Raw genomic sequence first — 12,540 nt, 5'->3', positions numbered from 1 at the left:
TTTTAGCGTCTACTTCTTGTGGCAATGTGAGTAGTGAGGACACCAACCTGGGAACCCCAAGGTCTGCATTGTCACCCTAATGATTGTGCTCACTAGCTGTGAGAGCTTGGGCGAATCACTTCTTTCTCATCTATAAATTAGTGTTGTATTAGGTGGTCAGTATGACTTTTTTTTTTTTTTTTTGCCAGGAGGACAGACAGCGCTGTCCTGGCTCTCTTTATTTTTTTCTTATGGTTTTATTAGGGGCTCATACAACTCTTATCACAATCCATACATGGTGACCCACATGAGTCAGAGAAGAGTCATGCTCTGATGGTTGTGATCTTTGACCTTTCTTCAGAGCTGACACTTTTGATTGGTTGCCAAGCATTTATCTATTTATGCCACTCAGAGGCACAGCAGGTGAATGCTCTGGTCCTCATCCCCCACTGCTCTGGATTAAGCAGAAGGTTGCCCACCTTCCTTGGGGGTTGCAGAACATTGACTTGCTCCTTTCCTCCCTAAGAAGCTCATCTAAGGGAATGGTCTCTTGTCAGCTCATTCAGGGAACTCTGCTCTCCTGGACTTGTAAGGGGAGCAATCTACATGAGCCTTCTGGATAGATTTCTGGGGTATTTGCCTCCTGTCCAGCTAGAAGAAAGACCTGTGTAAAGTGTCTTGCTTACATGACAAAACAAGATGACTTACAGGAGCCACAACTACCTGTCTCAGGCTGTGTCCCAGGCTGCTTTTCTACTCTCCTTCCTCTATAAAGGAGTCCTGGTGGCACAAGTGGTTAAGCACTTAGCTGCTAACCCAGAAAGGTCAGCCGTTTGAACTCACCCGCTGCTCCATGTGAAAAGATGTAGCAGCCTGCTTGCTTCCATAACATTTCCAGCCTTGGAAACCCTGTGGGACAGTTGTACTTGGTCCTATAGGATCAGTATAAGTAGGAATTCAACTCCGCAGCAGAGGGTTTTCTAGATGCCTTTATAAAGACTAAGGACACTCCTCACAGCATGTGGTGGGCCTGGCCATTGCCTTCCTAGATGCCCCTTCCTCTCCCCATATTTACTGCCTGGGTCTCCAGCACTGGAGCTCAGCAGGTCCTTGTCTCTGGCCCATCTTAGGCCGCTGATACACAAGAGTTTGGGACCAAACTGCACAACGCATTTAAAGAGATCACCCAGCACCGATTTCCTTACCACTGCTCCTGTGAGATAAGGCAGGTAAGTGTGAAGTCACACTCCGAACCTTGGTGGGAATGCTCCCTGTTGCTGGAGGGGAGCCTGGGAAAGTGTGGTTGCTGCGAGTGCTGTAGATTTTTCAGTCTGAGGTTGTGAGCTTGCATTTCAGCAAGGAAGGCTGTAGTGTGAACTTCATGGACCACAGTGCTTCATTGTGGTTAGGAAGGTGGACTTGAAGCCCACCTCTGTCACTAAACAGTGGTGTGACATTACTGCAGAAGCTATTTAATCTCAGGGGCAATCATCAGTGATGATAAAGAATGCATACCTAAAGATGGTTGTGAAGTTTGAAGAAGATAACGTATGTAAAGGGCCAAGAACACAGCTCTTCTAAGGGTGAGGATAGGATGGAATTCTCAGGTTGAGTCTTGCCTAATGAGCAACACAATGACAAAGAGGCAAGAGATTTGAACACATACTTCACAAATGAAGACATAAGATGGGAAAGTACTGCATGACAAGATGCTCAACATGATTAGTCTTCAGGTGAATGCAAAGGTAAAACCACAAGGAGATATCATGCCCCACCCACGAGGATGGATAAAAATTCAAAGGCTGATCATACCAAGTGTTGGCAAGGGTGTGGAGGCAGTGGAGCTTTCAGATCCCGTTTGTGGCAATGAAAACTGATACACCACTTTGGAGAAAAGTTTGGAGGTCTTTTTAAATTTCATTGTGGTAAAATACATTTAACAGACATTTTCTATTTTAGCCATTTTTAAGTGTACACCTCAGTGACATTCATTACATTCATCATATCGCACAGTAATCACCACTCTCCACTGCCATCTCCCTAAAGCAGCTCAGTGGCCTTGAAGCAGCAACCCTCCATCTGCCCATATTCCCAGCCCCTGGTAACCACTGATAAACCGTGGTCTCGATGCACTGTTCTAGGTATCTTAGGTAAGCAGGATCAATATTTGCCTGCAGTGAGATGGGTCACTTTCTCATCATGGTCTTATGACTCCCACCAGGTGGTAGGGTCGTTGTTATTATTAGGTGCCACCAAGTCAGTTCTGACTTATAGTGACCCTATGTACAACAGAATGAAACCCTCCCACACACACCTGCCCCAATCCTGTGCAATCTTCACAATTGTTCTTACGTTTGAGCCCATTGTTGTAGCCACTGCGCCAGTCCATCTTGTTGAGGGCCTTCCCTTTTTGAACTGACCCTCTACCAAGCATGATGTCTTTTTCCAACGACTGTCTCTCCCGATAACATGGTGCTTATGGCCCACCACTGAGATGGACAGTTTGCTAAATAATGCAAATAACATGCTTAGCAACCTTGTGTAGGTGGGACCATGCAAATAAGCCATGTGGAGGGATTGGTCCAAATCCCTAGGGAAGAGATTGGTCAGTTTAACTGTTCTGCTGGGCTGAAACTGAGGCATCCCAGAGGCATAAAGTGGAGAGGGACTCACTACCACCAAGAAGAAAAGATAGGAGTGGAACACATCCTTTGAATCTGGGGTCTCTACACTGAGAACCTCCTAAACCCAGGAGACAGAGCCATAACCCTGCAAATGGTGCAAGACAGCAAGCAGCAGAGGGAGAAATGGCAGCAGCAGCAACAGGAGGGTTGTGAGGTGGCACCATGGGCTGTGCCAGTGGGCATGAATGAGCTGTCTCATGGAGCGAGAGACAGTCCTGGATTACTAGCATCATGGAGGCCCCTGGAGACTTTTTGGCAGAGCTAAAGGCTTTTGTAACACTTGCACTAATAGGGCAGAGGCTAGGCTGAGGGCCAGAGAGAGGCCTGCCTGCAGGCATAGCTGAGAAAGGCTGTTCAGATTGAAGAACTGTATCCTGAGTCATTCTTGATCCTGACTGAAACCTGTTGCTTCCCTAATAAATTCCATTCATCTGAGTATGTTGAGTTCTAAGTGGCAAAGAGTTATTGAACCAGCAGAGACAGAGAGTGCTGTGGGAAGGACAGCAGGTGTCAGGATTGGTGACAAGGCTGGAGAGAGGGTTTGTTGGACCTCTGCCTGATAGGAATCCATCTTGATCCTGGTTTTCCTCCCTCCCTTGTGAAGTTAGTGGAGGTCAGACACTCCTTCATTTCTGCATTGTCTTTTCGTTTCTGATGTATTTTACTCAACAGACTGGTATACAAGCTGTATCCAAATTTTCCTTTTGTCTGAATAGTTATTTCATTGTATGAATCAAACACGTTTTGCTTATCCATTTATCTGTTGATGGACATTTGGGTCCCCCCCCCCCCATTGGCTATTTGTGAATAGTGCCGTTGTGTTAGTCTAGGTAAAGTAGAGAAACAAATCCATGGACACACATCTGTGTATAAGAAAGAGGTTTATATACAAGAGCAATTGAACATGGAGAAAACAGCCCAGTCCAGATCAAGTTCATAAGTCTGATATTAGCCCATATGTCCAATCCCAATCTATAAAGTCCTCCTCAGACTCATGAAACACATGCAATGAAGCTAAATGCAGGACGATCACACGCCGGTGGGTAGAAAGCCTTTGGGTCCAGTCGCGTTGTAAGCATCTCAGCGCTGGCAGGGGTCTCTCTGTGGCTTCTCCAGCTTCAGAGGTCTGGTTGCATCCACGTGGCTTGTCTTCTGCAAAATATCTCCCAGGAAGTGGCAGAGAGAGAGAGAGAGAAAGCAGTGTCTTCCACCTCCAAGGAGGAAGTTCCAGATTTCCCAGAATTCTCAGAAGGCCATGCCCACAGAAGTCTCATTGACTATCTCCAGATTGACACCTGGACTCCACCCCTACACTCTGAATTCTTACCTCGACACCAGATTAGGTGACTACCACAGCCATGAACATTGGTTGTACAAGTATCTGACCGCATCCTTGTTTTCAAGTATTTGGGGCATATAACCAGGAATGGAACTGCTGGAGACAGTTACGTATCCACTTGTCATCTGACCTAACTCAAGAAAAATAAAACATCTGTGCACACTCAGACTTGTGTGTGGTTGTGTCCACAGCACCACTATTCAGAATCATTCCAAACTGGAAACCATCTATGGCACCAGATAAGTCATACAGTGGACAGAGTGAACTACTGACACACTCAACACAATCTCCAAATACTTACATGGAGTGAAAACAAATCCGAGCCTCCCCCCTCCCCAAAATTGTTTGTTCCGTTTATAAAAGTCTTTCATCTTAGTTACAAAGAGTAGGACAGTGGTTGTTTAGAGGTGGGAAACCAAAAAGGCAGAAGGGAGAGATTACAAAGGGCAGGAGGAACCTTTTGAGTATAATTGATGTGTTCATTATGTTTTGATGATGGTTTTACAGTGTGTGTATGTGCATGTGTAAAAACTTAGCCAATGGTACATTTCATATACTTGTGTGTGCCATTATTATATATCAATTATTTCAACGACATTCTTATAAAAGAAGGTTGGAGATGCTATCTTTGGGATATTAGCAGAGCCTTCCCCCCTTTTATTCATCTTCTCTTCATCTCCCACCTTTGTCTTCCCGACTAAAAGGACCGCTCAGTGACAGGCGCCTGAGGATCATGGTATCTCGTGATGTGTCCATCCGCCTCTGCTTTGTGGCTAGACAGGCCCAGGGCTTCAGTGAGATCCTTGGAACTACCGGCTTCCCCGTGGCCTTTCTCACTGCTACCTAGGTTTCTAGGAGTCTGTCTGCTGGTCCCTCGCCTGGCTCACTGCAAATGCTCTTACCATTTTACTCCAGTATGGAGTGATCTGCCCATGGTCTTTCCTTTAACAAGTAAAAGCTAATAATCAGGTACACCTCCAAGTTTCTAGGATGGAGGGGTGGATGGATGCCGATGGATGTCATCTCTCTCAGGGTGTCCTTATATACAACAGAGCTTTGCCTAGTCCTGCATCATTCTCACAATTGTTGGCACCTTTGAGTCTGCCATAAATAGCTGTCGTGTCTATCCACCTAAGGTCCTTTGCCCTGCTGGCCTTCTACCTAAGCATGCTGTCCTCCTCCCTTGACTCAACCTTTCTGATGATGTGTCCATAGCAAGCAAATCTATTCAGTTGTGATCCAGAGGGGGTTATTGGGTGGTTTTCAAAATCAGATTCTTCTTGTCTGTCTGGATCTAAAAGCCGCACACAAACCTGTCCCCATGGATGACCACACTGGTATTTTAAAACACAAGGCCAACTCACCAGTGGAGATGAGTTCAGGGATGGGTGCCGTTATCACAGGGACTAGCATACACAGGTGGAGAGAGAGACCCCGAGATTCTAGGAATGTTTCAGCCTCCAAAGTACTGCCAGTTGGCCCTGTCTGATAACCCAGTGAGATTGCACAGGGAAACGGTCTGAACTCTTTTGTCCCAGTTTGTAGCTCCAAGCCTCAGGACCATTTACAACCCAATTAACTTGGCAGATGGCTGGATGAACTCAAAATCTCAGGCAGGACTAGGGAGGAACAGCTATCGAACTCCTCATTGTTGCCAAGTTTTTCACTTTAATCTCCATAGATTCTATAACGTAGTTTTCCCTTTTCACAGATCAGAAAAGTGGTTGAGAGAGCTTTCATAATCAAACCAGAGTGACGGCAGGAAATGGTGGGCTGGCTTTTGTTCTGAGTCCTTTGGCTCTGAGGTCTAGTGACATTGTTAACATATGGGCCAGGTCAAGAGCCCAGGGGCACTGAGTGGAACCCCAGCTTCTCTAGGCAACATCCTCATTTCCCTGGTGGTGGCTATTTAAGGTGATCGACTTGCTAATGGCTCAAGGGCGGCACCCAGCGGCTTCAACTAGAAATGACAAGGTCAAGGATGGGAGGTCCAGTTTTTGGCCTCAAGGCCAGTCCCTCAGTCTCCATTCCAAAACATAAGGGCAGCAACACTGATGCCAAGGGACAGAGAAGTAACCAAGATTTGCCACAATCTTTTTTCCAAATTGGCAACACCACTTCCCTGTCTGGCTCACTGTGGGGTGGTCCTGGCTTCCCCATGCCCTGCCTGGTGCTCTCAGTGGTTTTATTATTACTGATTGTCACACAATATTTCCTCCTCGTCTGTGGGTTAATTTTCCACCTTCTGGATAGTGTCCTTTGAAGTGTGTGTGTGAGAGAGTGAGAGGGAGGGGGGGAGAATGAATGCAAGTGAGCAGCACCTGCAGGGTGTCCATGGGCCTCTGTTTTGTCTACTCGGAGTCTGAGGACTGCCACGTGTTGAGCGTGGCATCCAGGTGTGTTTTGCTAGTACTTACTCTGTATGAGGAGGGAAGCTGCAAAGAGGGGAAGGCACTCAGTTTACCTGCCTGCCTTCCCAGTGTCAGGAAGAGGGGTGCACAGCTGATGGAACTCCAGCTCAGCATCAGAGCCCCAGGGGCCACGGGCCAGTGATGAGCACCCCATTGGGCTGCTGAGGAAGAGGAGAGGGGTGTAGGGGAGAGGAGCACCTGGAAAGCTGGGCTTGTTATTCATCTCAGTAAAGGGAGCCTTGGGATTAGGCAGGTTGGCCTCTGAGGCTAGGGAGGTCGGCAACTAAGCCATGCCCACCTCCGAGGACAGAATCTTACCTACTTCTGTAACTCTCCCAATCCTCCAGCAGCTGCCCTCTGAGAAAACGGCCAGGAGCCACATGGAGGCACGTAGAAGCCACAGCCCGGAGCACCTGTCAGGTGAGCCCTGACCATCTGGGAAGAGCCTTCAGCCTCTCACCCTTCCAGCTTCTGCCCCTCCCTGCTGAACAGTTTTTCTTCTGGTCCTACCACCCCTAGGGGCCTTCTGGGATGGCAGCAGGCTCCCCTCCCCCAAGCTGGTCTGATAGGACTAGAATTTTCTAAAGTAGTTCTAGTTACAGGTAGCTGCACACGATTGGGGTAAAGCCCTGAAAGCGGTGGGGTTTTTCACCTCTTTTCTTGGTCACTAGAGCTGATGCTTGCAGTCTGCTGAGAGTTACGAAGTGGGGAGTGTGACCCACCAGCAGCTGTGGAGAAAGGACTTGGCAGCCTGCTCTGCAGAGTACAGCCTAGCAGACCCACTGGGCATTTCGGTACTGTCTTCCTGGGCTCCGAGTTAGGACACCCTGCCACCAAGAGCAAGGCTGTGGTAGCTCTACCCCATTGGGCTAAGAGGTTGCTGCAGGGTGCCCATGGAGCCTCAGCCTCAATTGTCATGGGGAAGGTGTGTGAGATAGCTTTTCTCCATACATACCCACCCCCACCCCACCTAGCAGAGGTAGAATGGACAGCCATAGGCAGCTACAAGGCCTGGCAGTCTCCAAGCAGGTCTGCCTTCTGACGTGTATTGTTGCTCTGAGTTTACATGGAGGTGGATGAGGTCTCAGAATCATTATTCTCAGTTTACAGGTAAGGAAACTGAGGCCAAGGGTCACACAGTTAGTAAAATAAATGGCAGCGCCATTTCTCAAATTCAGGCAGTTTAGCCCCAGCAGGCAGTCCACCCAGACAGAGGCTGGGCCAGGAGTGGGAGCTGGGACTCCTGCACCTAGAGTTTTATGGGTAAAGCCACTAAGGCCCAAGATGTGCTCCCAAACCAAACTGCAGATGTCACGGGTGGTGGGGTGGTGGTGGTGTGGGTGTGCCCCTTAGTAAGATCATGCAGTGAAAGCTGCTTGTATAAAGCAAAGATCTATTTTTAGAAATTGAGATTTGGGGATTCTAAAAAAAGGGAAAGTACGTCTGTCTGTACCATCGTCAATTTAGTATTTATGTGCACTGCCCTGAGCACCTGCAGTTGGGTGGGGTGTAGGGGACGGGGCAGGGATGGGCAGCAGGCAGTATTACAGCTTTCTTTAAGCAGCAGCAGCATCAACGACTGTGTGTCTTCAAGCCAGGTGTTTGTACTCTATTGGGTTCACCAGTCCTCAACTCCTTCAAATCCGCTGCTCTGCTGAAAACCCCTGGACTTCACTGGTTTGAAGGGCCTTCAGTTGTCAATCTTGCTTCTCCTTGGTGGCTGCTGTTTTTCTACACTTCTATCATCTGCCTCCTGGCTCCATCCTCAACTCCCCACTCACTGACCTCTCCTTTTCATAACCTGGCCTTCCCTATAGGCCCGCGTCAGCCTGGCCGGTTCCAGCTGCTTCCCTGGAGCATGCTTGTGTCAGTGTCCCTTCTGCCTCTCCATCCTCTTCCGAGTAAGTCACTCTAATTCTTCAAAAGGAAAAACGTCCTCGCCTGTTTAGGGTGATGAAAATTTTGGAAACACGTGATGGTGGTACAGCACGGTGACTATAGCTAATGTTGCAGAGTCGTACCCATGGAAATGGTTATATATCTATATATGTATATAACTATATAGAATTGTTTATGCGTGCCATGGAGTCCATTCTGATTCACAGTGACCATATATATGCACAAGAGAACAAGACACTACTGGGCCTGCACCTCCCTCACGCTCACTGTGATATTTGAGCCCACTGTGGCAGTCATCTTGTTGAGGCTCTTCCTTGTTTTCAGTGACTCTACTCTATCTCCAACATCTTCATTCAAATGCATCCATTTTTCTGTGGTCTTTTTATTCCTTGTCCAGCTTTCCCATAAATGTGAGACAACTGAGAATATCATGGCTTAAGTCTGGTGCCCCTCAGTTCTCACAGTGGCACCTTAGCTCTTTAACACTTTAAAGAGGTCTTGTGCAGATTCGCCTAGTGCAGTACCCCTGTGGTTTCTTTCTTTCTTTTTTTTTGCTTTTAAGTTCCTTAATCTTTTTATTTGTTAAGACATGGGGGGCGGGGGATACCAAAATAGCAACAAGAATGAAGCAATCAGTAGCTTGCTGTCTTAGAGCTGTGCTCCACAGAGTTCTATTTTTTTAAACAGTTGTATTGGCATTAGCCACACACCATACAATTCAATAGTTCAATCACATCAGTAAGAGTTGTACAGTCACTGCTACAATCAGTTTTAGAATATTTTTTCACTCTTGTACTCATCATTAGATCCCCATTTTCCTCCAACCTCCCCAGCCATATCTCCAAGGATTCATTAATCCAGTTACTATCTCTGTAGATTTACCTATCCTGGATTTTATATAGAGGAAAACAAACAAACAAAATAACAAAGTAAAACAGATTGAAACCTCAATAGCAAAGAAAGCAGAGAATATTAAAACAACAGGACACTTAGGAGCCAACCCCTACAGGCACAAGAGCACATTTATGAGGAAGTCTAAGAGTCCTGGTGGTGTGGTGGTTACACATTGGGCTGTGATCGATTGGGTGGCACTTGAAAACCACCAATAGCTACTCAGGAGCAAGACTGGGATTTCTATTCCTGCTAACAGTGACAGTTTCAGAAACCCACAGGAGGTTGTTTTGAGTTAGCATTGACTCCATAGCAGTGACTTAGATCACCAAGTCATACTTCTGAAGGGCCCCTGGGTGAACTTGAACTTGAACCTCAGATTTGGTTAACAATCCAGTATATTAACTATTTATACCACTCAAGGACTTTATTAGACTGATCTTAAATATTTCTTTCAATTCTAATATTCTATGATGCTAGTCTAATATATGTTCATTTTTGTTAGCATATTATCCCTGTAGATTATTTTTTAAATCATTTTATTGGGAACTCTTACAACCCCTGTGGTTTCTTGATTGCTGCTTCCATGAGCATTGATTGTGGACCCTGGTAAAATGAAACCCTTGGCAACCTCAGTGTTTTCTGTTTATCATGATATTACCTATTGGTCCAGTGTGAGGATTTTGGTTTTCTTTACATTGAGTTGTGATCTGTGCTTCTTCTAATCTTCCTCATGTTCAGGAAGCAAGGTTGTGTCATTTGCATATTGTGGGTTGTTAAGGAATCTTCCTCCAGTCCTGATGCTGTGTTCTTCAGATAGTCCAGTCTCTGGAATGATTTGCTCAGTATACAGATTGAATAAGTATGATGAAAGATACAACCTCATGCATACCTTTCCTGATTTTAAAGAGAAAGAAATGATAAAAAGACCTGAACAAATTATTTCAAAGGGCAGCTCCCAAAGACAAACATATAGTATCATAATGAAATGTGAAAAGACCTGGAGTTTTAAGAATCAAAAGGAAAGACTATGCTCAGTATTTCTTAAGCTAAAACAACTGACAGAAAACACTAAAGTCTCAAGTGCAGTATTGAAGGATTCTATGGGCAAGAAGCACACAATCTGAAAAATTAGTTGAGTTCTAACTATTTCACAAGGTAGCCATGCCTAGGAATTCAGAAAACAGCTACCAAGCTGACCCAACTGCAAGAAAGCTGTTTGTGCCCCACCAAAGGCAGGTGAACCAGCAGAGGACACACACTTTTAACCATATCACTAGTATCAGACACAAGTACAATTTTACTGAAGGCAGTTTTAAATTGTTACAGTAGTACGCTGACAGGAAGCTGCCAGAAATTTACGTCAGATTCAAATGAGAACGTGGAACAAGGACTATCACTATGATGTCAGATGGCTCTTGCTGAACAGAGAATACAAGAGGTTCCCTTGTGTTTTATCAACTTTGCTATTTACAGCAAAGGTGGTGTGGAACATAACAAATTACGGATTAACACTGCACAGAATGGGAATTCTAAGATACATACTTGTGTTCATGCACAACCTGAGCAAAGGCAAGAGGTAATTTGAGCGGAGTAAGAGGCTACGTACTGATTTCTACACTCAGTGACAACATCAGGAAAGGTATGGATCAGAGTTGTATCTTTTCATCTCAGCTTGTGCAGTCTGCAAACCCTCTGAGAAGCTGGACGATATGCAAAACGGGGCTTCAGGGGTAGAGCAAGACTCAAGGGGTTGCTATGAACCAGAACTGGCTTGATGGCATCTACCAAAAACTATATTCAAGGGCAAGTTTCAGAGTTTCTTCTGACACCCATTTCATTTTTATCATGACCCAAAAAACCTCCCCAAAATAAAGGGTCTGGTAACCAAGAAACTTCCTCCACCCATTCCCATTCAGCTTAATTTTCAAGAACGTGGAGCCCAGCTCCCTGTCCTGCTCATTCTTGCCCTCACTTGGTGCAACCAGATGGACTCCAACTGCAGGGTCTCTGTTCAGGAGGGTTCCTTCACACCTAAACTGTGTACTTGTCTTCACCACACCTGCCGCCGCCGAGCATGGCACTGCCCGAGGGATGCTGGCTTTGGTTGTAGCACCTCAGCTTCCACCGTTTGACTTCCAATTCAATCAGCCACTCTCCTGCCCTTCCCCCCAGCCGCTGCTTAGCATGAGTCCTCAGACTCCTCTGGTATTTGCATAGAGCGCAGTTTCATGCCCTTCCAATCCCGTGCCTGGTTGCCAGGTTTCATAGTGGGTTTTGAGTTGGGGTGGGACCGCAGGTTAGCAGATCTCAAAACAAAACAAAGCAAAACAGCTAGCTGCTCTGAGAAGGCCTAGTCTCGGACACCTGCGAGGGAAGTTCTAGTCTGAGCTCTGTGGAGGCACTATGAGGCAGTTCTGGTTCAAAACTCAGATCCAGCAGCTGCTCAGGGAAAGCTTGCTTCACCGCTCTGGGCTTGCACACCTGCAACTCGCCCAGGGCGCATGGATTAATGTTGGCTGAGTTCAGATTAGCACAAGGGACCAAGTGGGCACAAGGATGGTCGCCCAGGGGACTGACTGCCCAGCACAGCGGGAGCCACAGAGGGGAGGGCCTGCTAAGAGGACCTGTGGGCGGAACTTGGCAGTTCCAAGACGGTGAGGTCGGCGGCTCTGAGAGAGGGGAGTAGGTTCGGCCCATCCCCTATGGCGCTTTCCAGACCCGGCTGCAAAGCAGCGCCGGGGACCAGGAGGCCAAAGTGGATCTGCAGCCTCGGCTGGGTCCTGAGCGGCCGGCGGGCGGGTGTGACCCTAACATCCTGATACAAGGTTCCAAGGAGGGAGGGTGGAGCGCTCCGGCTCTCGGCGGGACGTCCTCCCGGCGCGGACTAAGGAAGACACGAGGCGAGCCTGTTTCCTCCTAGAGACCACCGAGCGGGCGAACAGCAAGAGACGCAAAGGCGGCGTGGAGGAGACGCGAGCCTACAGCTCCACGCCGTCCGCCCCGGGCTCCAGCGACAGGGCGGCCCGGGAGCAGCAGGGGAGGGTCCGGGCGCCTAGCAGCGCCGGCCCCGGGAGCGGCCTGGAGGTAGCGGAGGAAGGCGGGCGGGGGATGGGGTGCGTTCTGGGCCCGCGGGTGCTCATGGCCGCTTCCCTCTACAGGACGCTCTGTGGCTGCAGGAGGTCGCCAACCTGTCCGAGTGGCTGGGCGCCGAGCCTTGAGCCATCTGCAGGGAGCCCTGCGCCGCCCGCCAGCTGCGCCCCAAACCCCCTCTGCGCGCGCAGCTTCCTCGTCCGGGTGGGGCGAGGGCCTCACGTCACTGGTGCTTCCGGCGGGT

At 47.9% G+C, this 12,540-nt stretch overlaps 1 protein-coding gene across 1 annotated transcript in view; it reads left to right on the top strand.

The window, feature by feature from the left end:
• CUNH11orf80 (chromosome unknown C11orf80 homolog) overlaps window positions 1-12,540 on the top strand; it is an 82,850-nt gene that overhangs the window by 69,707 nt on the left and 603 nt on the right. The window contains exons 13-15 of the mRNA XM_045297156.1: window positions 1,110-1,208; window positions 6,761-6,833; window positions 12,127-12,319. Of these exons, the coding sequence (XP_045153091.1) occupies window positions 1,110-1,208; window positions 6,761-6,833; window positions 12,127-12,319 (365 nt within the window). The remainder of the gene's footprint in view (window positions 1-1,109; window positions 1,209-6,760; window positions 6,834-12,126; window positions 12,320-12,540) is intronic.

The sequence above is a fragment of the Echinops telfairi genome, unplaced genomic scaffold (genome assembly GCF_000313985.2).
Source record: "Echinops telfairi isolate 266 unplaced genomic scaffold, ASM31398v2 ScPeMD7_7417;HRSCAF=8455, whole genome shotgun sequence".
Classification (NCBI taxonomy): Eukaryota; Metazoa; Chordata; class Mammalia; order Afrosoricida; family Tenrecidae; genus Echinops; species Echinops telfairi.
This window is presented reverse-complemented; position numbering and strand designations above follow the sequence as displayed.